This window comes from Poeciliopsis prolifica, unplaced genomic scaffold (assembly GCF_027474105.1).
Source record: "Poeciliopsis prolifica strain line A6 unplaced genomic scaffold, Auburn_PproV2 SCAFFOLD004, whole genome shotgun sequence".
NCBI classification, from domain to species: Eukaryota; Metazoa; Chordata; class Actinopteri; order Cyprinodontiformes; family Poeciliidae; genus Poeciliopsis; species Poeciliopsis prolifica.
In genome coordinates this window covers 2,345,211-2,372,947 of record NW_026562379.1, presented here as the reverse complement: position 1 = coordinate 2,372,947, position 27,737 = coordinate 2,345,211, and the positions used below count along the sequence as shown (strand labels likewise).

General features: G+C 41.7%; 2 protein-coding genes across 9 annotated transcripts in view; both read left to right on the top strand.

Moving 5' to 3' along the window:
* The first annotated feature begins 223 nt into the window (after positions 1 to 223).
* On the top strand, positions 224 to 20,285 carry cluha (clustered mitochondria (cluA/CLU1) homolog a). 7 transcript variants are annotated; one of them, XM_055028611.1, is made up of 27 exons: positions 224 to 783; positions 6,492 to 6,679; positions 6,844 to 7,015; positions 7,694 to 7,837; positions 8,048 to 8,175; positions 8,279 to 8,433; positions 8,664 to 8,789; positions 9,716 to 9,863; positions 9,939 to 10,031; positions 10,105 to 10,539; positions 11,195 to 11,454; positions 11,538 to 11,926; positions 12,745 to 12,846; positions 13,306 to 13,406; positions 13,794 to 13,946; positions 14,038 to 14,100; positions 14,721 to 14,965; positions 15,045 to 15,129; positions 15,616 to 15,769; positions 15,884 to 16,023; positions 16,125 to 16,205; positions 16,293 to 16,418; positions 16,809 to 16,930; positions 17,007 to 17,100; positions 17,189 to 17,323; positions 17,409 to 17,482; positions 18,193 to 20,285. In XM_055028611.1, exons 1-27 carry the CDS (start codon positions 657 to 659, stop codon positions 18,317 to 18,319), a joined length of 4,167 nt encoding a protein of 1,388 aa, XP_054884586.1. In that variant the 5' UTR covers positions 224 to 656; the 3' UTR covers positions 18,320 to 20,285. The 7 variants fall into 7 exon arrangements, with proteins under 7 accessions (XP_054884586.1, XP_054884585.1, XP_054884588.1 ...); XM_055028610.1 differs by having other exon boundaries at positions 12,742 to 12,846; XM_055028613.1 differs by having other exon boundaries at positions 6,489 to 6,679; positions 11,538 to 11,839.
* A 1,287-nt stretch (positions 20,286 to 21,572) lies between these two features.
* Positions 21,573 to 27,737, top strand: part of pafah1b1a (platelet-activating factor acetylhydrolase 1b, regulatory subunit 1a) — a 32,961-nt gene continuing 26,796 nt past the window's right edge. The window contains exons 1-2 of one of the 2 annotated variants that reach the window (XM_055028619.1): positions 21,573 to 21,805; positions 26,672 to 26,843. The gene's annotated coding sequence lies outside the window, so the exon portion shown is untranslated. The remainder of the gene's footprint in view (positions 21,806 to 26,671; positions 26,844 to 27,737) is intronic. The other variant, XM_055028618.1, reaches the window with a different exon arrangement.

Here is a 27,737-nt window from a genome sequence, read left to right as displayed (position 1 = left end):
AATACATTTAGTGAAAGCAGAATCCTGTTATATATTTAACTAAACAAATGTAGAAATTACTTGGAAAGAAAAGTTATGATCTGGATTAGACAGAAACATTTATAGACATGTTGTTGTGTATATTTATTTACTTATGCTAACATCTAATTATATAGATATGCATGCTATTTATTATATAACAAATAAATAGCATGCATATCAGATAAACAAAACGATTTTTTTTTTAATCGCATCATTTCCTTCATAGCGTCTCCGGAAGTCAGTGCTTCCATGCAACACATCAATGTTTTAATCTCTTCGTGGTGACTTTATAATAATTAATATTCATCTGGTGCGAGAATAGCTGTGGGACTTTTTTATTTCGTTGCACCACTTTGCCTCCGCTCGCATGGGTCATTTTGTCGCATGTGGCTTTCCGTAGCGCCACGCTCGGTAGGTGGAGATCATCCACGCAAAGGCAAAGAGGTCAAGAGGAGGGGAGGGAAACCACGTGTGTCGAGCACCATCACCACTATGCACAGCTCCGTCCTTCCTCTGTAGCCTTGTTTTTGTAAGCCGCTCCGGACCGGTTCTGATTCTGCTTTTCGACCACAGCACACTGCTGCGAGCTGCGCGGAGCGGGGGGAGTTTCTGGAGCCACACGCTGACTGCCGACCATGGTGAGCAAGACGGATGACATCCCGGCGTCAGTGCCCGACTGTAACCCGGCGGACCTGCAACGGGACGGAGCCCAGCAGGGCACCGGGACCAGCAAGGGCTGCCCGGAGGAGTCCTGCGGCTGTGGTGAGTCCTGCCCGCTGCAGACCGGCTGAGGTCATCAGGGATGCGGCGACTATAGTGCGTCCTCCGAACCGGTGCAGCCTGACTGTGTTTGGTCACATTTATGATCTTGTGCTTCTTCACTTGTGTGTAAAGTGTAAGAGTAAAGGGTAAATATGTTGTCCATTAGTATCCCACCCTCTTGCTGATACGTGCACTTGCTTATTTAGGCTTTTAAGACGTTGTTCTGTCATTATTTCATTTTAATTAATCTAAATGCATGAGCTGTAGCCTGGTATGGCTTGCAGGTTTATGCTAGCTCGGGCTAGGGCACTTTCCTGACACCTCCTGACCCAAATAGCCGGTTCCTGGTGTCCTGGGTCCAAAACACAAGGCGTTCGACTCCCAGCTGCCTGACTGTAACAAAACCTATCAATGTCCATAAAATGGCCCTGCTGCGCTGCAGTTTATCGCAGTGACTGTCATGCTCTTTCGTCTTGACTCTTATCAAACCATGCTAACTCCAGCAGCTGCAGCTCCACACGGTTAGCTTCCCCGGCTAGCATGCACTCAGCTACTGCTCTGTGCGAGTCTTTTCAGACCGGAGAACCTAAGAGCGTGCGCTAAAAGAGCCAGATATCTATGTTCAGACTCGAGTCGACAGGGCAGCGCATGACGGCGTGGAAGCCAGTTCACCCCGACGCACATGTTCGGTAACAGCGCGTCGACTGAAGGTCACCTTCACGGGAGCCTCTCTCTGCCCACAGACACGCAGAGAGGGCTCGGACACACGCCGACTTCTGAGCCACGTGGGCCGTGTGCTGGCCAGTTTAATGGACGGGCGTGGTCCATTGTTTTAACTTGGTTTAAAGTCGGGTTTTCTGCCGTGACGCCGGCGAGCCGCTCAGCGGCTAGCGGCAACACTCTGACCGGTGTTGTGTCGCAAACAGCGCCGTTGCCGTAAAAAAGACTTTCCTCACAAGAAGCACATTTAAAAGCACTCTTGTAAAAGTAGTTATTACTGATGACGCCTGATGTTTTTATGTACTTTAATTGGTAACAGAACTATAATAAATAGGTATTTTATAATGTTGTATTAAGTTGAGGCTGAAGTTGGTATACGATTCGGCACTGCACTAAAGGACCATTACACTGTTTTTAAGGATTCTGGAGACTGGTTGAAAGATTTGCGACAATTTTTTTCTTTTTTTCCACAGTTTAAAAATTATTTAAAATAGCTTTTTTATGTTTAGAACAGAAATCACTGAAGTCCAGCTTTGGGGACGTTGGAGGATTTAAGTGAGGCTCCAGTTTGCAATAAACATTTTTTTTTAATTTGACCCAAATTTACTCAAATAGTTGGTTTAGAAAAGCCCAGTAGTACTTTTAACTGAATCATATGTTGATTTGAAAGACAGGACCACAAGCATAAATTACATGTATTATTATTAATATTTGCATTTAATTCTGATTGTGACCTGTGTTTTTGGCCAGTGTGGGGAAAAAGTTTGGACACTATTGACATAAACCACTTTTTATATTCCAAACTCTTCATCTCTTTGAGAAACCAAAAGTAATAAGTATTTTGGACAGTTTAACCTCGTTGTAAACAGGTTTCACACAAGTCAAAGCAATTTATCCTTAAATTCTTGATTGTGTTTGGGAAAACACGTTACTTTTGTGTTTCACAATTGCAAACAGACTGCTAGATTTTAAAGCGAAGGTCGCCCACAGTCTTTTGAAATCAGCGTAATGCCCCTTTAACCCAACAACAAATCGGACACCGACTTCAGCGCTGCCGTAGCGGCTGCTGACGACGGCACAGTCGCGCTTTACGGCACAACACCTGGAAGCGGAAGCTGGCTGTCGCAGAAGTCATGGTGCGCGGCGAGAGGAGGAAAGGTTACGCTGAAAACACAGCAAGTGTCGCGTAAAGAGGTGAGTACAGCGGCGGAGGTTGGAAGTCGCTGTCTCCACGGCGGGCGGATGTCGCTGGTCTGAGCTCCGTCAGGTCGCAGGTTGGGAGTTTAAAAGCTGCAGAGCTTCAGCAGACTCTGCAGCGGGTGGCTCAACATGTGGAGAAGACACTGAGTGGATGACAAGGTCCCATCAGCTGCTGCCGCATGAAAGGGATTCAGGACTGGATGATGAGTTGTCAACAAGGAAACTAAAATTTAAAAAAATAAGCATAAGGCAGCACTGTCATTTATGAACTTTTCTTCTTAGTAAGTGATTGGGATTTCCCTTCATCGTTCTAATCATGCAATCATTTATATTTGTGGACAAATGTTTCTTGTTTCTGTCAAATGGCCCTGCAGTTTGTGTTTGTTTGCATGAGACCTTAATCAGATTCATGGCCTAATCATGTGTCAGAGAGGAGTTGTAACAGGAGCAGGCTCTCAGCGGGTGGCACCGCAGACACATTAAGGCGAGGGTCACTTTCAGTGGCTCTAAAGAGCTTAAAGCTCTCGTGAGCGGAAGAGCGGCCTGGTTAATCCAGGAGTCACTGACACCGTTGGCTTCGGTGCAAAAACATCTTTAGTACTTTGTAGACATGACATGATCTAATAACCAGAAAAGCAACAATCATCGACTTCTGCTGAAGTAACTATTAAAACTTACTAACATCTGTAGCAAAAATTAGAATAATCTTGCATATATTAGCCTTTTGTGTTCTTTATAGACCCACAAGTTGGTTAATTAGTCAGGCTATCAGCTCTGGTAGTGACATACTGCTGGTAACTTGCTGACTGTATATTTAGAATAGCGTTGCCTTAATCCAAAGTGTGAATGCTCCTTCTTTCAGCCAGCTGGCTGACAGTGCACATCAACAGGTAATGGAGAGGGAGATCGGTACTTGCTTTTCATTTTGATACCAATACTTTGTGAGAAAGATGAAATCATTCACCAGTCATAAACTTTTAGGCATTTTATATATATACATTTTCCAGAAATGCACATTTCTATATGAAAAAAAAATTTTGGCTGTCTGTCTTTGGGTTTGAGAAGCCACATGGAAATACAAGCTCAATTTGAATTTTTTATTATTTTAACCCCGTTACACTTTACATCAGGGTTTTTTTTTTCACATTTAAAGCAGTCTAAAGCTGTTAAGAATTACTGATGTTATGATTGGAGGAACGTAAGCGTCAGATATTTTTTTTAATGGTTATTAATGATCAAAGTTAGGTTACCAAATCAGACTCCAACTTCAGGGGTGCTTTTTGTTATTTATCAGACATACAAATCACAAGTCCTCATTACTGGAATTGTGTTGACAATTGTTTGATTGTTTAACTAAACAATCAAACAGTTGTTTAATTTACAGGTTAAACACTTTGTACTCAAATGTTGGGGTTCTGAAGTTGAAGGCTGGTTCTGGAACAGTGCATATTGTTGTAGGAGCCTTGCAAATACGTTTCTGTAAACAGAATTACAGAGAGGCCTTGTGGGCAGTTTTTGTTTTCAGGGTTGTCAGGTGGGTTAATTTAGCTCTGGCAGCAGCCATGGTCCCAAAGTCAAGGGAACCGCTGCTGTGAATGAGTGAGTTTGCTGTGAGCCTTCACTTGTTAGTGGAAACATGAGGCTGCTTTCGTCATCACATTGTGTCTTGAGTTAAATCCGTGTTTCATGGATTTCGGTCCTTGACCTCACAGAAGCCCTCCTCAGTCTCAAACTGTTAAATTGTGTGGGATCTGGTCGCCTGATGGCTCGTTGCTCTGGTCCACAGAGCCTCTAAAATGAGACGCGCTATTCTGGGTTTTGGTTTTGAATCGGTGTAATTACGGTGTTCTGCATATCTGCGTGACAAAGAGCTGCACAGATATCTCTTTACAAACAACATTAAATCCTGTCCCTTGATTTAAATGAAAACACTTTAACTCTGTTGGCACTTATTTGCTTTTGTTTCCCTTAATTCATTAAACAACTTTATTCCTCCAGTTTGGAGCTTAATAGACTCAGATTTAAAGGATTAGTCTTTGGGAATTTGCCCCGATTTGTTGACCTTGTTGGCTTTGACAAATGCTGCTACTTCTAACAAAATAAAAGCTCCTGATGTTACATTTTCTATGAGGTACCAGCATGTTTTTGCAGGTAGATGAATTTTTTAATGAATTTGTAATGAACAAATTATTGGGCAGTGAGTGGCAAAAAAAAAATCAGATTATTTAAATAAAATGTGAGTTACTAAAGAATTATACAATCTTTACAAACATATGTATCTCTACACTTTCTACCCCCAAAATATCGGCCAACAGCAATTTTAGTACTGATCCCTATCACACACGGAAGTGACACAATTCAGATTATTACGTAAATTAATCCCAAACCAAATCCTTGATATATATATATATATATATATATATATATATATATATATATATATATATATATATATATATATATATATATATATATATATATATATATATAATTCTGAAGCATGTTATCAGACTCCAGTTGAGACGATGCTCCTCTCTGGTACCGCATGAACACGGATCAAGCTACACTGTAACACTCGACACCGAGCCCTCAGCTGCCTCTAACGTATTAGCCGGTGTGACCTCTCTCAAGCTGTTGTGCTTGTTATTCAGAGCGTGCCTTCCTCCACCTTTTCAGCGCATTCATAGCCAACCGGGGTCACCGTCCAGCTATGACGCCCCCTCCTCTCTGTCTTCAGTAACCCTGACAAACTCGGCAACGGGCAAGGACACGATTTGCTGGCAGCAGTTGTGTCCCTGTGAGGGAAAACAGTTGTCTGACATACACATAGTTGGTGTAATTTTTTTTTTTTTGGGGGGGGGGAGTTTTTCGGGAAAGAAAGGTGCAGTTTGTGTATTTACAAGAGACGATGCCTTTAAATTTAGATGGTTAGCGAAATGCTAAGTCAGCAGCTGATTTAAATACTGACACCTCTTTCTTTTTTCCCCAAGGCCTCCTGGCTGAACTGCTAGCAGTGTTGCAACAGTGTTTGTCTGTACAGGCTGCAGCTGGAAGTGCTGTTTCTAGATGAGCTGGCGACCTATTATTGCATTTTTGACATAATCAGTTGTAGATTCTGCCTCTTTTTTTTTTTTTTTGTCAAATTGTTAGTCGATGATTAAAAGTGAAATGACTAATATTTATTTAGTTTTACTTCAGAAGCCCAGTTTGTTTGCTGGTGCTTTCACTGTTTTTTTTTAATAAGGTGAACAGTGAGATTGTCCAGAACCAGGCAGCTTGTGAGCTGAGATGGTTTCCTGGTCGTCTGGTCAGCATAATGGCAACAATGTGGAGAAGAAAAGAAACGAGGATAAGAAATATCCAGCGAGTACAAGAAAAAAAAATAGCTTAAAGACTTCCCCACATGGGAGCAGGTTTAATGTTTTGTGCGAAAAACAGTCACAGAAAGTTTTGACAGTTTTCCAAGGTGAATGAGAGGATGCTTCATACTTGTCTGCAATTCCTCCTTTCTTTGTATCCTTTCCTTTTACATCTTCCTTTCTTGTGTCCCTTCTTACTCTCTCTCCTTGGGTCTTCCTTCTAGTGTCTTGCCTTTTGTAGATTAACTGTTATTATTTATATTTTAAGATGAACACAAGATATTGGGAAGTCTAGGAAAGCACAAAATGGTTCCTAAAAGATTATAGGAATTGTGGAGGAGGTAGAAAGTTGCACGTCCATTAGAAGAATAGCTTTCATCTTGGTGTAAAAAACCCCCAAACGTTTCTCTCCTGTTTCTTTAACAGCAGGTCACAGCGCAGAGACAGCCATGGTGAACGGAGACGGCGCCCACACAGAGGAGGGAGAGTCGAAGCAGGACGGGAACAGCGAAGCGGACGGCGGCGACGACGCCAACGAACAGGAAGTGATAGTGATCCAGGACACGGGCTTCACAGTCAAGATCCAGGCGCCTGGAACAGAGCCGTTCGACCTGCAGGTACAGATTAGCTCCTCGAATAGATAAAACCAGCAGCCGTGAGTTGGACAAGGGCGGCGGCTTATTAAGGGAGTCTGAGCGGGTTCTAAGTAAAATACCTTTTCACAAACAACAGACGAAGTGATTAAGCCTACTTACACTTCCTAATCTCTGTTGTTCGCCAGGTGTCCCCCCAGGAAATGGTGCAGGAAATCCACCAGGTGTTGATGGACCGGGAGGACACCTGCCACCGCACCTGCTTCTCCCTGCAGCTGGACGGGAACGTGCTGGACAACTTTGCCGAGCTCAAGTCCATCGAGGGTCTGCAGGAAGGATCGCTGCTCAAAGTGGTTGAAGGTGAACCTGTAAAAATCCATCAGGAACTTTAACTAGATCCTCACCTTCTTCTTAATTCTTAATAAACTCAAATAGACAGACACATTTAATACGTTGGAATATTATCAATTAATTTCACAAATTTTTTCACTTTGTGAGACGCATTATATTGATTTGTGTGAATTTGTAAAAGTCTTTGTTTCTGTTAATTATGAAGATTTTCTGCTTGCAGTTAATGAAAACATTTAAACATTTAAAATTTGATTATTATGTAAGACCAATAAAAAAACCTTCAAAAGTAGAAATAAAGGCTTAATGAAATATGTGCTTGACTCCAGGTAAAGGTTGTTTTTCTCAGAAAGTACTTTTAATCTGACTCATTGGCACACATACTCTAATTTACTCAATGTGTCGACTTGGTATCATAACAAAGACAGTAAGCAATTTTATTCTGATGATATTTTCAGTATTTTTATCCAGTATTATGAGATTAAATAACTCAAATATTCATAATTATGCAGTAAAACAGGTTGGAATAAAAGAAATCTACACATTGGGGATTCTGAGGAACTTTTGCATGTGAGATGCAACATATGGACTTAAAAGAATTGGAAATCATTAAAAAGCATTATGAAGTGTGAATCAAAAGAGTGGCGTTTTCCCTCTCACCTCTGCTGCATTTCATCCCTTGTTCTGCAGAACCGTACACCGTCCGTGAAGCCCGCATTCATGTGCGGCACATCAGAGACCTGCTGAAAAGCCTGGACCCATCAGACGCCTACAACGGCGTGGACTGCAACTCGCTGTCCTTCCTCAGCATCTTCACTGACGGAGACCTTGGAGGTATGACTTGTTTGGAAGTTGGATGAAACTTTCTTTCCAGTTTTAGTAAAGGAAGGGATTGTTGCAATATGCTTGTTTAGGATATAAGAGAGTCTGCACTCATTCCAGTCAGCTCAGATTACATGGTTTATGTAATCGGACGATTAACATATTGATAAATTAACACCTTTATTCATGCTAACATCTGGAGGTCTCCCCCTGTCTCTTAAGACAGCGGAAAGCGAAAGAAGAAGGGCACCGAGCTGGAGCAGATCGACTGCACCCCTCCAGAACACATCCTGCCTGGCAGCAAAGAGCGCCCCCTGGTGCCCCTCCAGCCACAGAACAAAGACTGGAAGGTTTCAATCTGCCTGTGCTCCACTCCATCTCTTGTGACGATATAGCCCTAGTTTGTCTCATTAGTTAGAAACCAAACATGCGTTTCTGTGACTCCATCGACAGCCCATGCAGTGCCTGAAGGTCCTGACCATGAGCGGCTGGAACCCTCCGCCTGGAAACAGGAAGATGCACGGCGACCTCATGTACCTGTACATTGTGACTGTGGAGGAGCGCCACGTCAGCGTCACGGCCTCAACGCGAGGCTTCTACCTCAATCAGTGAGTCTGCTTTTCCTTCAAGCTCCTCTGACTGAATGCTGCCAAGTCTATTGATAAATAGTCTTTATTGCTTTGTTTGCGGGTAAGAATTGTAGACTGGATTATAAAGACCGCATCACTGCTTTGTCAAGCCATTTTCTGTAAAACATTGGTTGTACAGTGTTTCAAATCAATTTGCTCCACAGGATTCAGAACCAGCTCAAGTTTCTGCCTCTGTTAATGACTTTCAGATCAACAACCTATACCTTCAACCCAAAACCAGCTAACCCCAGCTTCCTGAGCCACTCTCTGGTGGAGCTGCTGAGCCAGATCAGCCCTGCCTTCAAGAAGAACTTCACCTCGCTGCAAAAGAAAAGGTGATAACCTAGTTTTAATTTACTATGAGGCTCCCACATTTGTTTCAAGCTCTAATAGTAATCGTTCTTGTGTGTTTTGCTGTCCGTATTACTAGTAAAACAAGTTAAAATCTTTCGTCCTTTCATTCTTTGAAGTAATTTGAAGCAATTGCTCTGTCTAACTAAGGCAAGGGCGTCAAACTCATTTTCATTGTGGGCCGTAAAAAAAAAATACATGAATGTTCTTAAAGGGCCGCAGAATGTATTGATAAAACCCATTGAACTGTTAAAGTATCAATAAATAGCTGTTTGTTCAGAGTTTATGAAAATTAAATAATATTAAACAATTTTTAACAATAAGTCCATCCAGAATTTTGTGATTGTTTTTGGGGTTTTTTTGCAACCATAATTACAGATTTTGTGGTGCTAGTTTATAATATTTACAAGAGATTTTTACGATAGTCGCACTGATATATCATGCAAAATGTGACTTTTTTAAAAATTGTTGTATCAATCACAAACTACAATTTGACATTGCGTAAGACTGAGGCAGCTCTTTCTTAAACCCTTTTTTTTATTATTTTTATTTTAATCTATTTTGAGAAAAAAAGAAACAAATGTGGAGATCTGTTAATTTTGTGGATTTGTGAAAAACCTGACAGTCTTATTTGGAGACTTAGAGGAGCACATAAAAAAGCTGCAGCGGGCCTGATTTGGCCCCCGGGCCTCAAGTTTGATGCATGTGGGCTAAGGGAATACTTCTTAGAGCTAGAAAATGGCGAGAAGTTATTAGACAAAATATTTTTCTCAATCTCCACAATGAGTAGGAAACAATACATAGAACTAATGACGACTACTAATTCAGATTAGCATGAACATGTATGAGAGGCCTAAATGTGTTAAAAGGTGCCAAACAGCTGAAAAATAAAATCATGTTTTCCCTGCAGAGTGCAGAGACATCCGTTTGAGAGAATAGCCACGCCTTTCCAGGTGTACAGCTGGACGGCGCCGCAGGTGGATCATGCGATGGACTGCGTCAGAGCTGAGGACGCCTACACCTCCCGCCTTGGCTATGAGGAGCACATACCGGGACAGGTGGGTGCGGCGAAATCCAGCTGTGGATGATGTCAGCAGCTTCCATGGCGTAAACGTGTGCTGGTTTGCCTTCAGACCAGAGACTGGAACGAGGAGTTGCAGACCACCAGGGAGCTGCCGCGGAAGAACTTACCTGAGCGGCTACTGCGGGAAAGAGCCATTTTTAAGGTACTGCTGAGACATCTTAGATGCTAGATGCAGGAGCAGAGTTTTTTCTGAAAGTGTTTTTTTCACCATATAGGTCCACAGTGACTTTGCAGCTGCTGCCACCCGCGGGGCCATGGCAGTCATTGACGGCAATGTTATGGCGATCAACCCCGGCGAGGAAACTCGCATGCAGATGTTCATCTGGAACAACATCTTCTTCAGTCTGGGCTTCGACGTGCGGGACCACTATCGTGAGCTCGGTGGCGATGCCGCCGCCCATGCTGCGCCGACTAATGACTTGAACGGAGTACGTGCTTACGGGGCGGTGGATGTGGAGGGTCTCTACACCCTGGGGACAGTAGTAGTGGACTACAGAGGCTACAGAGTAACTGCACAGTCCATCATCCCAGGGATCCTGGAGCGAGAGCAGGAGCAGAGCGTCATCTACGGCTCCATTGATTTTGGAAAGACTGTAGTGTCTCATGGCAAATATCTGGAGCTACTTGACAAAACCAGCAGGCCACTAAAGGTCAGAAACTGTCATATTTGCTCTATTCTATATTTTGTTGTTGCTCCCCTTTGAGAGAACAAACTTATCTGTTCTTGTTCAGTATTTCTCTTGGAAGAAGAGTCATGCTATCTGCCTGCTTGTTGCTCTTTGGCTAGTCGCCTACTGCCTGCCTTTTTCAGTTGCCTGTTGTTTTTCTGCCTGGTTCGGTGGTACTTGTGTTTTTGGCTAACTTTTTGTATTCTGCTTTCTACCTATTTAGTTATTATTTGGCTAACTATTTATCTCTTGTTTTCTTTTTTTTGCCAGCTAGCGAGATTTTTTTTTTTTTCTCGCTAGCCATTTTGGTCTTCCTTTTTCAGCTAGTTAGTCATCTCTCGTTTTGTTTTGGCTATCTCTTTGCTAACAAAAACTCGTTAACTCCAGTTGGTAGCACTCACTAGCTATCCACCACTCCCACCATTACCTCTTTTTACCTCATAGATATGTTGTTAGTCCTTTGTTCAACTTCCTTTAGAGTCTGAAAGGAAGTGGTAAACTGTATCCGTACATTTTCCTGCCTTTTTATTTATTTAAGAAAAGGAAATAAATATCTAACTAAAAGTCTGTTTTCTGTCATTCCTGACCTATGTTTTAACCTATATATATATATTTTTTTCTCTCTTGTAAATTCCAGGTCCAGCAGCACAAAGTGCTGAATGAGAAGGAAGAATCAGTGGAGTTGTGCTCCTCCGTTGAATGCAAAGGCATCATTGGTAATGATGGCAGGCACTACATCCTGGATCTTCTTCGAACCTTCCCTCCTGACTTGAACTTCCTGCCTGTGGATGGAGAGGAGCTGTCTGCAGAAAGCCAGCGCCAAGGTTTCCCCCGACAACATCGTCATCGCTTGGCTTGTCTTCGCCAAGAGCTCATCGAGGCCTTTGTCGAGCACAGGTGGGCGTTGCTCTGCTTTTCTGGAGACTTTATGTTCCTGCCACTAAGATTTGAATCAGACTATTTCTTTTGTTCCTCTTTAGATATCTTCTTTTTATGAAGATGGCAGCATTACAACTGATGCAGCAGAAGGCAAACAAGGACTCTAGCAAAACAGACGTGCCCGCCATTACCGAGACCTCAGCGACAGATAGCAACGTTGACTCCACACAGACTACTCCTGCACAAGCGTTGACAGATAGCACAGACCCGACAGATAACAACAGCACCTCTGTTGCCCCACAAATGGCACCTGAAAGTGAAGAAAGCTCTTCAAAGCCCACAACAAACGGGCCTGTGGATCCCACAGGCTCCCAGAACGGGGAATGCAAAAGCCCGCTGGAGGGTAAGGAGCTTGAGGAAAGTATTCCAGGATTAGCGCAGGCCAAAGAGCTGGCGGAGACCTTAGTGTCCGAAGATGGACCTGGTATGGGTACGTCTAGAATCATCCAGAACAAACTGGGGCCAGGACAAAGCAGCAAAAGCTACTCTGGTGGATGGTTTCATTGGTTAAAAGCAAGGAGAACCAGACAGTAACTGGATTTATTTCTGACTATAGCAGCAGAGTATTTTAAAAACTATAAATGTAAACATAATGCTGCTGTCCGCCTGATTAGCTGCTCCTGCTAATTGTCTGCCTACTGTTGGGCACAATTTGCTGCTGTCATCTCCAGCATGTGAACCCTGTGCAGCAGGATCTGACCCTAATGACCTAATCAGTGGTTGTGGTGCTTAACCCAAAGTGATTTTGTGGTGGTGTTTATTAAAACAGCCTGACCTAATCAGAGGTGTCTGTAGTGTAGCTCATCTGGTGGTGGTCCAGTAGATAAACTAGGGGTGTCCAGCTCCAGCCCTCCACACTGGTGTCCTGCAGGTTTTAGATGAGTCTCTGCTCCAACACAGCTGATTCAGGCGGTCCATCCATCTCCCTCAGCGTATCAAACCTCTGCAGATACCTGCTAATGAATCAAACATTTGATTCAGAAGTGTTGAACCAGGGAAAGAAAGAAAACATGCAGGACACCAGCCGTGACGTAGCCATGTCTATAGTAAGCTGCAGTAAATGGATTTGGTTGACGTTTCAATCTGCATTGTTGTTTGTTAAATGAAACTGTAGCAAAAAGACATGTCTTTCAGACAAAAAAGGAAAAGGTCAGATTAAAGTGTTTATTTTAAACTTGGTGTAAGAAACTGAACGGTTCAGACAATTTCTTCTTTTCATTTTTGTTATGTAAATCTGATGACCAGCAGATCCCAAAAGCCGCGAGGTGGTCCTCAACGCCTGCAAAGCCGTGGGCTCCATCAGCAACACTTCGTTTGATATTCGCTTCAACCCTGACATCTTCTCCCCAGGTAAGCATGAAAACGAGACTGAACTGGTTAGAAGGGGAGTTGAACTAGGAATATAACCTGCTTAATTTATTTATCTGTAGAGAAACAAAATTGATTTATAGAACCTTAGACTTCCAGTCCTGTATTCAAACTAAATATGGATATGAATTGATTTCCACTTGTAGTCTATTACATGGTTTTAATCAGTATTTCATTAAGCTTTCTGACCACAGTTGGACATATAAAATAGTAGTTACAGGTCAGTTGGTTTTGTTACATTCTCTTCTTCTTGTAGATGTGGGTTTTAAATATGCATATAAATGGTTTATCAGCCAGAATTAGAGGAGAATGACCATTTGTGTGAATCTCAGACATGTTTTTTGAATCCTCCCCGACCTCTTCATGTTTCACTAACCTTCACACCTCTTTCATTTAATATCTCAACTAACGTGGTTGTGTGTGCGTCTGCTGTTGAATCAGGTGTGCGTTTTCCAGAGGACACGTTAGAAGACGTCCAGAAGCAGAAGCAACTGCTCAAAGACGCCGCCGCCTTCCTGGTCACCTGTCAGATCCCGTCTCTGGTCAGTGAGGGTCACTGGTTTCTTGTCACTTTGGTTTAGTTTTGTTAAGTTTTAATGACAGGCTTAAGAAATCCGTTATAAAATGTGTTTTATACTGTATTTAGTATAAACTAGTCTGGGATTTGCAAGTCTTTCACATTTATTGTGCATCAAAGTTGGTCCAGATGCCGACAAAGTAGTGAAATAATCCTGTATTTCACTGCAGAATAGAAATATAACTTAATCTTCGTGTTGCTTTGTGACCGTCCAGATAATAAAACTCAACTTGATGAACTAGAATGTTATTCAACTTTCAGACAAATCTGGAAATTTGGGTCTGGAAACATTTGAGTCCTTATTTGAACTGACTTTGGTCTAAATTTGACGTGTCTGTGTTTCATCGCCCAGGTTAAAGACTGCTTGGACCACAGCACTCTGCCCATGGATGGAGCCACGCTAACGGAGGCCTTGCACCAGAGAGGCATCAACGTCCGCTACTTGGGGACAGTTTTGGAGTTTGTGGATAAGACCCCGGCCAAAGCCCAGCTGGAGCATTTCTACGTGAGTCCGATCCCACAAGCATAAACATTTTCACCTCAGTTACAGAGAATTATCGTGTTAAAATGTTGCACTTTTTCCTATTTTGTTTCAGAGAATAGGAATCGTTGAGCTGATCACAAGGTGTGCAAAACATATCTTCAGGACATACCTGCAGGTTTGTAACTTTTCACACATTTTCTGTCTGCTTATAGAGTTGATAAAATGCATCAATGAAAATGCATTCATTTATGTCAGTCTATCAAAAATCAGTAAACGTGAATGATTTCTGTAGACATTTAAAGAAGCAAAGACATATTAGAAGAATTTAATCTTTTACAATGATTTTAAGAATTATAAGAAAAACAGTAACTGGTAATAATAGTCAAGGGTGATCCACACCAAAATTCCTAATCACTAATTTCAATTAAATAGATTGCTGTGCTTGCTTCACCAGAGTTATGATGGGAGGTTTTATCAGGGAGAAACTGACTGTTCAGAATAGTTTCTGAGCTGATAGATTCAACATCATGTCACTGCCTTCTTCTACAAGCGATTAGACTTTTTATGCAAGAAAAGCAGATCCTAGAGAGTTCATGCAATATTTAGGCTACTCTGCAATAAAAGCCCCAAATAATCAGATAGATTTGCTCACATATCACGGCAGAGAAAGCAAACCAATACGACTAGTAACTGATTTGGAAAGATGAATAGAAAACTGAGGGTAAAATTCAGATGTGATAGTGGCAAACGTTCATGGAGTTATTTTGAAAGGATTGAATGTTTTCTCCCCTGCAGGGTGTGGAGCTATCAGCTCTCTCTGCTGCAGTGAGCCACTTCCTCAACTGCTTCCTGAGCTCCTTCACCGACGCCGTTGCTCACCTGCCTCCCGACGAGCTCGTGTCGCGTCGCAAAAGCCGCAAGCGTCGCAACAGGGTCCCCGGCGGCGGTGACAACACAGCATGGGCCAGCCTGACGCCCAGCGAGCTGTGGAAGAACATCGCCACCGAGGCTCAGAGCTATTATCACTTCAAAATGCTGTGGTGGGTCTCCTGCTTCAGCCATCAGCTCCTTCGGAGGCCTGCTGTGTGCAAGCTGACTTATTGATGCTTTTCCCTCTAGCGAGAGCGTCGACCAGGTCGTGGAGAAATACGGCCTGCAGAAAACCACCCTGCTCAGAGAAATCTCAGTCAAAACAGGGATCCAGGTAACGGTCACGGTTCCTGCAAGTTGGGGAAGTTTCACGTTGGATTTCAGGGTTTTCTCAAGTCAGGATGAATTTGGGAAAAGTACTTGAATTTCCTGACTTTTCTCCCTTTATAACAGGGGTGTCCAAAGTCGGTCCTGGAGGACCGAGGACACGGCATCCTCCGTGTTTTAGTTCTCTCCCTGGTGGTAGTAACAACCTTTTCAGCATGTCGGTGTTCTTCTTAGGCTTTAGCCATCATTTGATCCAGGGAGAGAACTAAAACATGCATGTTTTAGTTCCTCGAGGACTGACTTTGATCACCTCTGCGTTATATTGTCTGAATGCAGCATCCTTCCTTTTATGACATATAAATGTCATAAATTCACAGTAAACTCGAATGTCTTGTATCTTAAAATAAACGTTTAGAGCTGAGAAATGGACGCTTGGAAAAGTTTGACTTGTAAAATGTTCTGTTGCATTGGTTTTGTTTTGCTTGATTTCCAGATCCTGTTGAAGGAGTATAACTTTGACAGCCGTCACAAGCCGGCCTTCACGGAGGAGGACATCCTGAATATTTTCCCCGTCGTTAAACACGTAAACCCCAAAGCCTCAGACGCCTTCCACTTCTTCCAGAGCGGCCAGGCTAAAGTTCAGCAAGGTGGCGCTCTCCTGCCTCCCCCTCAAACAGAATCTAATACAACATTTTCTGAAACAGAGAAGATGAAGGCAGCTACCTTGTAAGTAAAACTTGTATTTAACATAATTTTTTCAGGTTTTCTGAAAGAAGGTTGCGAACTGATCAATGAGGCTTTGAACCTCTTCAACAACGTTTATGGAGCCATGCACGTTGAAATCTGCGCCTGTCTACGCCTGCTGGCCCGCCTTAACTACATCATGGGAGACCACCCTGAGGTCGGCAAATAAATAAAATCCATGTTCACACTTTGTTTTTTCATTTAAGCTGTAGTTTACACTCTCTTTTTGTGTGTGTGTGTGTTTTAACTCATCTGCAGGCTCTCAGCAACCAGCAAAAGGCAGTTCTGATGAGTGAAAGAGTCCTCGGCATCGAGCATCCCAACACAATCCAAGAATACGTGAGTTATCAGAAAGTCGTCCTCTTTCTAAACGTTTCACCAAAAAGTTGAGATTGTGAGTTGGGTGTTTCTTGCCTCCTCTGTCAGATGCATTTGGCTCTTTACTGCTTCGCCAACGGTCAGCTTTCAACCTCCCTGAAGCTGCTCTATCGGGCTCGGTACCTCATGTTGTTGGTGTGCGGGGAGGACCACCCGGAGATGGCGCTAATAGACGTAAGAGCATTTGTTGCTACATATCTAGAACCTGGCATTCGGTGTGAACTTGAATTATTTTGACAAAAAGAAGGGAGAAAAAGATGAGATGTGAAAGTTGGTAGAGATTTACCCCCAAAATATTTGAAACTGTAATTTAACCAGAAAGTTTTTCTACAGTTTTGAATTCACGTCACACTTTTCAGACTCTTAATTTGTGGAAAACATCTTTAAAAGCAAGTTCAATAGAGACAGATTGAAGCACTTTGCTCACCAGTTTGTGTCGGCCTATTACACAAAATCTCAATAAAACACATTGAAGTTTGTGTTTGTAATGTGACTAAATCACATAGTTAAATTTTTTGGAGGCATTTAAATCCAAATCTCTCTCTTCTGGTTCTGTGTTTGCAGAGTAATATTGGGCTTGTGCTTCATGGAGTGATGGAGTATGATTTATCCCTGAGATTCCTGGAGAACGCTCTGACCGTCAACACAAAGTATCACGGAGCTCGTTCCCTCAAAGTGGCTCTCAGGTGAGCAAAGACTTATTGCAGCAGTGCATGCAGAGAAAATGGATTATTAAGTTTCTTGTGTGATTTTTTATTTCAGTTATCATCTGGTTGCCAGGGTGTATGAGAGTAAGGCAGAGTTTCGCTCTGCTTTGCAGCATGAGAAAGAGGGGTACACCATTTACAAGAACCAGGTGGGTCCTGCAGAGGTTCACACGCTGGCCTTCACGCCTCCTGTCAAAGCGAGCGTCTTTGACTCTGAGAATATTTCCCTCCTCCCAGATGGGCGAGGCTCACGAGAAGACCAAGGAGAGCTCAGAGTATCTGAAGTATCTGACCCAGCAGGCTGTGGCTCTGCAGAGAACCATGAACGAGATCTACAAGAACGGCTCCAACGCCAGCATCATGCCGCTGAAGGTGAGTGCTACGCCTGTGACGCGTTCTCTCCATGGGCGGAGAAGATCTGCGTTACTGAAGCCCCCGTGTCGCCCTGTTTTTCCAGTTCACCGCTCCCAGCATGGCCAGCATCCTGGAACAGCTCAACATCATCAACGGCATCATCTTTATTCCACTCAGGTAAAGTCAGAGAAGACGAGCCGAGACTATGAGGAAGTCTGTGTCTTGGGCAGGGATGAAGGAGAAATAAAGCATTTAATGAAAATTGTGACTGTTGAGGCAAAACATCTTAATGTGTCACATTGTTGTTATAAAGTTAATCAATCTTAACCTACAAAGTTATCATGCCCCAGTGAAGACTTTTTGTTCCCATTCCCAGCCTTCACTTAAAGCTTGACTGCTTTCTTTCATGTCATTTGAATCCAAAGTGAAAATACATTATAAATCGTTTGAGTTGCAAAGAGTGGAAATGTGCAGAATATTGTTGTGGAATAGATATATTTAGTAACTTAGGCATTTGAATTTATAGTCTTAACAGACGTTTGCTGCAAACTTTTAATGGTTTTGAGACGTAGAACAGAAACAGGAGTGTTTGAGATGCCTGAATTTTCAAATTGAAGGCAAATATTTCATATTAAATTCTCAGACGCATATGCATCGGCCTTACTTATGCCGCTTATTTAGCAATCTCTGTATTTGATTAGCTTTATCAAACCCAATTGAGTGAACAACACATGGAGAAATAAGACATGATGCCATGTTGGTGCACCTCAGGACTAGCGTCAAGTTGAACGCCTCTTATTAAGGATAATTTGAATAAATAACATGTAAAGAAATCTTAAAGCAGGATGAATATAAACTAAATCTACTTGTATCTTATTCCTTTGTAGTCAAAAGGATCTGGAGAACCTGAAGGCAGAGGTGCAGAGGCGGCAGCAGCTGCAGGAGCTGGGAAAGAGCGAGGAGCCCGCAGAGGGCAGCCCACTCGAACTAGAAGACAAAATACCAGTCGATTAACTTCCAGTAGCTCCAGGCACAGCTGCTTTCTGCTTAAAGAAAATAAGAGAGGAGAGAGGCTGTGACGCAACAGCCAAGCGATGGAGCCTGTGGACCTGAAAACTAAGTAAATCAGCTTTGAAATAAACAGGGTGAGGGGGGGGTCAGAGAAGTCCTGGGAAGAAAAACCGTATGGACTGTAGGACAAACGAATGCAGAGCAGGGGCTTCCTACAAAGTAGGAGAGGAAGGGAGCAGAAATTACAAATGACATAGATTCAGTGTAAAGGTGCAATCAGAATAAAACTGGGCTCACGAAAGACGTCCCTGAAAAGTGCCGGCTGCTTAGACAAATTACGTTTGAAAAGAATGGCTGCAGCCGGAGGAGAGAGACCAAGAATGACCATGACATTACGTACCAGAGCCTTATCTGCCATATCATCACCCCGAAACGATGCTTCTTTTAAGACGCCTCAGAGGTGCTCCGAATGAACCGGCACCGAGCCTGCCCCAGAACTCGGGGCGTGTTACCACTGTGCACGAACAGACCCGGAAAAAAGGCAGTAAACCAGAGATTTGTTTCCAACGGGGGCCGCAGAATGTAAACTCCCATCTTTTAAGTCACTTTGTAGCAATCAGAGTTCATCCGTAAACCTCCCCGATCAGCCATGGGTTTAATTTGTTCTGTCGTTTGTACGGGCTACGTCCCAGGACGGGCGCTTTGAACCGATCAATTCATTTGTGTTAATTTGGTGGGGTTTATTTGTTTTGGTTTTATGTTTTTAGTGTGTTGATCATCAGCAAATTTAAGCCATGTTTGTTTTATGGAAAATGTATAGAAATGGGGGAGGGGGGAAGAGATGTATAAATCTTGATTGGATCTAAGCAGGTACTTGGTGTTAAGGGAAATCACAGATCTCAAATACGTCCACTTTAAGTCGTAGATGTATCCAGATATATACATATATATATATATATATAAATATATACTAGCTGTGTTCAATCTTTTATTTTTACATTCAAACAAAACAGAATATACATGCATGTGTGTTTGACGGGTGTGCGTCTGTGTAGTCTGACGGGAAAATCTGCCGAGCAGGACTGTTTTTGCTTTCCAAATGTTTTATACCTCCGCACACGTGAAAGCTGTTCAAACGCTGATGCACATTTTCTTAAAACATTCATGGCCACCGATGTCGTTGTAAATCTGCTTACGTATGAAGTTGGTTGCTCTACTCATCACCGCACAAGCTCTAACTTTTGGACTGATTTTTGTTTTTATTTTGTTTGGGCTTTCGGAGATTTAAAAACTAGCCAAGGTTGAGCGGCCCTTCTCTTGTGCAACTGCATGACCAAAAGTGGGCAAAGAGCAGGCATAGTGGGGGGGGGGAAGACTGATAAAAATCTGTTTGTGTAAATGCAATGTTTCCCATCTATTGTGATTTCCTTACATTGTTGCAGTGTGTAGATGTGTGATTAAAGAAATAGAGAGGGGATTCTGGAGTTTTGATTGTTTGTAGAGAATGTTTCTTGCACAAAACATGCAAAATGGACTCCCCTAGAGAAAGCTTGTTCAGAAGTAAACGTCAAGCTCTTCACAATGAATCCTAAAACTTGTCACAGCTGTCGCAGAGCCTGTACGTGCCTCTTGTTTATGTTCTTGAATTTAACTTGGGTCATAGCGGGTGAACTTAAGTAGATTATAAAGCTAATATTTCCCTCTTGGTTTTCTGGCTGTTTTGAATTGGTTTCAACTTGAATTTGACTTTGTGTACTTTGTCAACAGTGACACCAACATAGTCCACAAGGGGGCGCCAAACATCCTTTTGTTGTTTTGAGGGAATTAAAAACTGAAAATGTGCTGCAGGTGCATAAACGCATTGTTTCTTTTTTTACAGAACATGATGGATGAGTTTGAGGATAAATTGATTCAATCACCGTTGCACTACAAATGCAAACAGAAAACACCAAATGGGAATGACCTGTAATCTGACACTTTAAAAAAATACCATATATGTCATCATTTGGCCTGAATTGGAAAGCATGTGTGGATAACTTGTCTGACTACTACGTCCAACCTGTTTTGCCATATTCGGCATAGAAAAGAAAAGGGGGGGGGAAAAAAAAAGACCTTTTCTGAATAGTTTTTCTCTGTCAATGAAAGCTTTTCTGAATGTGTAGTGGCTGAATCCATGCTCTCTGGCTGTGTGTCTGGTATTTGTGTGATGCTCTTTACATACTAACCTAATAATTTTTTTTGTTTTTTTTGGTCTGACTTCTTTTATAATAAATAAAATAATTTAGTTAAAAATTTGCTTGGAGTTTCTTGCACCCGTCTCATATCAGCAAACATGTATTTTACCTGTAGCAGCTGAACAAATTGTTTTGCTGAGATCTAAACTTGTAAAAATGAAGTGCTTTGGCAGTTTCTCTTTATTTTAATAATTACATTTGTTTTTCTTTTTCACTGTTCAGTTTAAGAGTATTTAATTCGTAACAAAACTTTTCAATTGTAACACTGGGGCAGGTTTTATTTGTTAGTTGACATATATTTATCCGTTTTTGTAAGTACTTCTGTAATATGCAAGGAGACCAACTCTTGTTAAAGAAATAGAAAACAAGTAATTATTTTAGGAATCTTGTTAAAAGTTAAGGAAACGTGAACCAGCTCTACGATACAAGACTAAAAATGTATTCCACATTGAAAATTGAAAATATAGTGTTGGAATTAATCACTTAAGAAAACAAGTAGGAAATGGTAAAACACAAAACATTAAACTCGAATATGAAAGTAGTAGGTGAGCCTTTCATGCCAAATTGGATGTATTTTACACTAGTAATGTAAAGTATTTAAAAATAAACCCAATTTGTAAAATTAATGTAAAAAATATTAAGTAAAAATGAGTTGCAGAACTGAAAAGTACTCCATATGCTCACATAGTCAATTTTTCATGAAATATGAATGCTCTATGGTCAATCAAATTGAACTACAAACGTGTTTTGAAGAATCTTTTATTGTTTTCTGATTTGTCCACTGCTCACATGTTTGACTATATTACTATTTTTTACATAAAAAATGGGTGATTTTTTAAAAAAAAAATTAATCTTTTTTGGCTGCACAACACAGCCTTAAATCTACACCCTAAACATACATTTATATATTCCCCATTTAATTTAATACGCGTTGTTTTTGTACAGGAAGGAAAGAGTTAATCCCCGAGATGTAAAGATAATAAATAGATTTTCTGTTGTCAAGGGCGTGCGTGCGCGCTCCCGTCGAGCAGTGAACGCGACCCGGCTGCGCGCGCTCCCTCGCCAAGGCGACTGCGGTAGCTCACGGGAAAGAAAAAAAAACACACAAAAAAACAAGCGAGTCGAAGCTGAGGAGACAAGACAGTTTACCTCCTCCACATCACAAGATCACGTTTTGGAGCAGGAAATCTCACGCCCTGCCGGGTCGTGTTAACGTCGGAGACGGCTGACGAGACCCACCGAGGAGAATAAAAGGGTGAGCGCTTGGCTGTTTGTTCCCCGTTTAGAGCGGCGGCCGCGGTCGAAGGAATGTGGCGTTAGGTGGGGAAAATGACGATGTGGCTGTAATTGTTGCACCTCCTTTTTATGTCTCAAAATGGCGGACAGGACAAGCCGCTCGGGCTGAAGCTGCAGGTACCCTGTCAGCGGGACTTTTCGTCCTGTTTTCAGACAGACGGTCGCATGACGGGACAGGGATCGAGACGTTTCTTGTGATATGTGTGCGGCGTAAGCTAGCTGAGCCTGAAGGCGCGTCACGGCGGCCTGTACGGGGAAGAGTCGCTGCAGCGGCTAACTTTGTGCCGGGAGGCTAACTTCACTGAGGGCAACTTTAGCTTAGCTGGTCATTTTAAAAAGAGAAAAGCTATTGTGCAGATCTAGTTCACAGATTACAACCGTGTGGTAAGTGAGCAGCAGCAGTCTGTTTTCTGGGTTGATTCAGATGTTGAATTTGTATTTATTTATTTATTTTTTTGCCCAGTCTATAAGAAAACTAATGTCTGATCAATACTTACTTTACTGCTGAGGGACTCCTGCGTGTTCCCACGGCTGGTGTTGTCTGTGTTTGTAGCTGTAAAGGGCGTGTGTTGACAGGTTGTGACAGCACTGAAACATCAGATTGTCCAGCTGCACCGAGAAACCTCTGGGCAGCAAATGGTGGCTGTCAGATCAGCCAGATGCTGACTGATGAGGCTCCCATCATCTCTGCCTGTGCTGCACGCAGGTTTGCTGGGGAAAACAGGGTGGAGCACATCGGAGGCGATGTGTTTCTAGGAATGCTCGGCGGCATGTGTCTGTCCTGGTTTCTCCTCTCTTTGTGTGCTTTGCCACTTTCACTCAGAGCTCAGAAGGCTGCAGTCTGTTCCTCAAACCTGGACTGGATCTTGGAGAGCAAACATTTTCCTGTGCATGTATGATTTATCCTCCCCTCCAGCCTCTGAGGACTCTGCACCAGTCGATTAGTGGCAGCTACAGGCTTTTAAGGAAATTGTTTACTTTTGAAATCAGCATTCTGTGTCAGAAATAAACACCAATCGTTGTTCCTATTTCAGGTAAGGGGATTTGTCTTGAGTCGACTTTGCACGGTTATGGTCTTTGTTAATGATCTAATCATGTGCAACCCAAACACAAGAGCACAGACTCCTGAATTTGCCTATTTATATATTGGCATGAATAGGACTGAACCTAACTATCATGCATGTTTGGATTGGATTTGAATTATTATACAGTTCTGCTAAAATGTTTACAATTTCTGACTTTAGTCCATGATCTAATTTCTGAGTCGTCCATCTGAATTTATACCGGAATATTAGACTAAAACCTCTGCAAAATATGAGGTTGAGAAAGTCTGAAATTTTGAAAAATGAAAACAAAGAGCCCCATGTTGTGCCAGCTTGTTCATACTGCAGTTAGACTGTCTGGTTTTGTAGATTTAAATAATAGAAACTGTCACATGTCTCCAATGACCCTTATGATATGCCTCAACCAGGCTTTTCCTGGTCAAAACTCATTTTCAGTTTTCTTTCTGACATGCCAGTTGCTACAAATGTAGCTTTTGTTTTTCAATAGGTGTTGGAGTTTTAAATTAAGCTAAAAATAAAGAAAATGCTGTCTATTTTTTTTTTTTTACTTTTCAGCATTTCATCTTTCACCTTCATCTGATTTTCATTAAGCTCATAAAAGTTCATCCAAGTGACATTTATTTATAATGCATGTTAGATCCAAAATTCAAAGTAATGTATTTATTGGGTAAATTCTTACCAATTCTTAATTCTTATATTAAGATTTTTCAGCGTTTGACCTGAAATTCAAAGGGAAATATATTGATGCTTGGCTGACCGACAGACTGCATCTGTTATTCTTTATGATCTTATGTATGGACATTTATTTTGCTTTTGCATCGTACCGTGAGATAAGGATAGATAAAGTACATGTTGTTCTCATGGTTCCTGTTAGTTTAGAGGGTTCTCTTGACTGTTTACTAGTGATTTAAATTCATAGAAGATACACACGGCTATCTGAGGACCGTCACTTTCTCTATATATATTTCATCACACCTTCCTGGTTGTGAAGCACCAGAAGTATATTGGACAACATGTGTGGCTTTTGCAGTATAACTTATCAAATTGAGTAAACTTTGTCCTGAAAAATGTGAGTTTTGGGGGGGAGGGGATTTGTTTCACAAAAGGCATCAGTGCAGAGGTTTTTAGACTGTCTGTTTAGAAATGGGTCGGTTTACAATGAAGGCCTTGTCCTTGTTTCCATTACATTGGTATTTTGAATTGAATCACTCATGTATACATTTCTGGAAACTCTCCTTAGTTAACTTGAGCCATATTTACACCCAGAACTGATTTATAAATGGTGAGAAAATCAGTTTCAGTTGCTTGCATAGCTGACTGCTTTCCCAGATTCCCAGCTGACCCTGAGGAAAGTTGTTGGAATGTAAAGATCTGCTGCTGATAAATCTCTACATATTTGATCTTATTACAGACGACTTGGTAAATTCGAGCCATTGCTGATGAGACATTTTGGCAGGGTTATCAGAAAATCTGTACATAAGGAAAGTGATTCATTGTTGTCTTGTTGCCAGGATAAACTGTAAGTCAACCTAACCCACAAAAGATTTTGAATATTACATTGGCCTTGACATTAGGCTTGTTGATTCTTGTTAAAGAAACAGGTTCCAGCTCTAATAGACTTAATGATAATGTGCTTGCAGAGTCTGCAGGTTTAATTTGAAAACTTATCCAACCTGGTATCACTCCCAACATTACCTGAAATATTTAGAAAACCCTCCAGATGTATTAATTCATGGCAGAGCTGGGAAATGTGCCCGTCAGCTTCAGTGTCAGACATTAAACAAGTTCTGTATTTATCATAGTAAAATGTGAACTTGCCTGTTTAAGCCTGCTTTATCAAAGCGATATGTTGGGTAGAAAGGGTCAGTAGCATGAATATTAGTGTTCACTTTTAGATAAAGTTGCATGAAGCTAGAATTAATCTGGGGAAACAAGTTTCTGTTGCAGAGTGTTAAAAGGAGCAACGATTTTGTAGTCAGTTTCTAAACGTTGCCTATTGTAAAGCTGCTACCTGCTCATAAGAGAGCAGCTGGTGTTACACAGCCCCGCTGTTCAACAAAATACTTTAAAGAAACTTGGATTACAGATTTTACGTTTTAAGCTGTCTTTAGCATCTTAAATGACCAATTTAAAAAAATTGAGCATGATCATTTACGAACTGCAAAAGCCCACAGCTGTAAATCCTGTAGAAACCCTTTAACTGTGATATCCCAGAGACTTCAATGATAGTTTTTGATGAGTCTATTGATCAAAAGAGCATTTATTTGTATATTTATTTTCGATTACTTGTGATGTTTCTCTTCCCGACATGTTTAGCACCACACTTAGACTGGGAGCGTCGTCGTTACTGTCGGTGCACACAGTCACTGAGGCCACAAAAATATGGGCTCCATGCAAACGTCCACAGAGTCCTAGTGGGCTGGTACCAACGTTTACGCCACTCTGGCTTCGTGGTCGCCTGTACTGCAGAGCGTGCTGAAACGCCAGAGTTAGGATATAGTGTCGTTATGATGTTTTGGTTTTGCCCTGTGGAGTTTTCTATTACATCTGACTACTACGGGCGCTACTGCAGACATTTGTCTAATATTTGCTTGTGATATTGTTTCACCTCACTACCGTCTACTATTGATTTCACATTTAAGAAAAGGGGTCCGGTGCTACAAACACAATAGTTGAAAGCAGGTGATAGGATCCTAAACACAAGCTTAACAGTCTGGAACAGGCCTTGGGAATAAATCAGTAACGGTGTAGCGTCCAAACTCCTTTACTTTAGGGCTACTAGTGGTTGCCTCTGGCTGTAGTTCGTTTTACGTGCGTTCGGAGTAGTAGTGCTCTTCTTTAGTATGAAAGTCTTTTATTATAATTTCCATTTACATACATAAAGTTCGTTTCTACCCGTCAAACCAAACACAGTAAAAAATTGTGTCCTCTTCCCAACGGTCAACACCTGAACACCATTACAATCGACCTTAAATAACCCATCCCCCTCAGACACTCAGAAAACAAAACAATACGCCCTCTGGTGGTGACAACAATTGGCTCCTACAAACGGTATGTATCAGTACAGTATATATAGAAACGTAATCGATACTAATAGATGATACTTCGGATAGAATATTCACTGAACTCTGATCCAGAACCACACAGCTTTCTGGGGGATGTAGGCGGAGGAAAGGCTTTTAGTCGCTCAGCCTCTCCAGGCTAGCTAAGGTAAGTTGGTGGCATCAGCTAGCTCACTCTTTGGTTGTCTGGCAACAACCAGTTGAGTAATATAGAGCAGCACTTTGAGGTTTCACCTCTGTGCCTAATAGCTGCTTAAAAAAAACTGTGTGGCAAGAAAACTGGAGGAAACAGGAAAGGTCACGCTACCAGATATTTAAAACAAACCCACAAATCAATCGCTTCTATGTCGACAATTATCAATATGGACTGATATGAAACGCTTATATTGCGATACATTTTTCAATCTTGTCCTGCCCTTAATAATAATAATAATAATAATAACAAAAGAAAAAGGGAAATTAAAGTCTAGATGATCTCAAAAGAGCAACAGAAAAAATAATGGCTGAGCTACAAGTTTGCATGCAATAAATGGTTGTACCAGAAAAACGTTTCACTTCTTTTTATCTGTAGTTTGACATTTCCAATAATGTTTCACATGAAAAATTATTCTCTCTTATTTCAGTGTGTCTTAGAAAATTATTTTGGATTGTTTTCCACAATACAGTTTTGAACATACATTTTTCTTTCCCTTTTTTTAGCATTTCATTGCCACTTTACTTGGTTAGAAAGAGGACTAGACTGTTGCCAAGGACAAAGTCCCTGTTGGCGACGTGAAATCACCAGCAGAAAATGAAGGTCCACCGGATTCCTGCTGGTTTGGCTGCTTGTTTTAGAAAGACGGTGACGCAATGACACCAGAGGAGAGCGAATGTGAGTCAGAGGTGACTTTGGGGTCGTAACGGCCGGCCTTGTTAACATTGCTGCAGTGCTATGTTTTGTGATAAGACATCAGGACACTTTCACACCTGCAGCCAGACTTCATCCTAGGCTCAGTCGTCTTTTCTGCGTTCCTAAGGGGTGTGGCTCCGTTTCCCCAGACATGAAAGCATTTTGCTGTGGGCAAAATGCATTTCAGTCTTACACTTTACTACTCACTTTTTAATCTTGAAATCAAACATTATGCTACATTTACATTCATTTTAGTGAGCTGTTTCTAATGTTGCAAATCTTTTCATCTTCCAGATTCTTCCTCTCATAGCTCCAGTTCTGTTTGTATTTGTTTTGCATTTGTTTCTATATCAGGCAGTGGACATTTTCAGCTTCACCAGCTAATGTTTTTCTCTCTTTTGTTGACCTAGTAAAAGCAGGGCTGGAGACCTGATAATGGGAACAGGGTGTGGCCCGTTAATTTTGACACCAAGTCGCTGTTTTTTTGATCTCAAAAGAGACGCAGGACAATTTTCTCTTATTTAAAATGGGGCGGTTTAACAACAGATAACCTCCAGGGATGCATCAGCAAATTGCGTCTTACAAAGTCTGCATGGTCTGTAAAAGATTCCCATTGTTTGGTTCCTGCTGCTAAACAAATCAATGGGAGGAAGATTCATTAGGGTTATTAACCATCAATGGGCAGATTTACTGCTCCTTGTCTCCAGCTCCGACTCTTTTCCCTGAAGACTCAATATTTCTGCAGAGCCAATTAGCTTGATGACATTGTTGTAAAAACCTTTTTAATTTCTACAGCTGCCATTTGTAAAGCGACAGGAATGATGTTTAGATAAATTATGGATTTGAACATCAATGTCTGTCGCTTACACACATAGT

Bases quoted from the DNA above. Each gene is read 5' to 3' on its own strand.
- cluha (XM_055028608.1), top strand. From the start codon at position 657: ATGGTGAGCAAGACGGATGACATCCCGGCGTCAGTGCCCGACTGTAAC. The intron at 13,407-13,793 runs GTCAGTGAGGGT...TTCATCGCCCAG, and splicing joins CCTGTCAGATCCCGTCTCTG to GTTAAAGACTGCTTGGACCA. The intron at 13,947-14,037 runs GTGAGTCCGATC...ATTTTGTTTCAG, and splicing joins CCCAGCTGGAGCATTTCTAC to AGAATAGGAATCGTTGAGCT.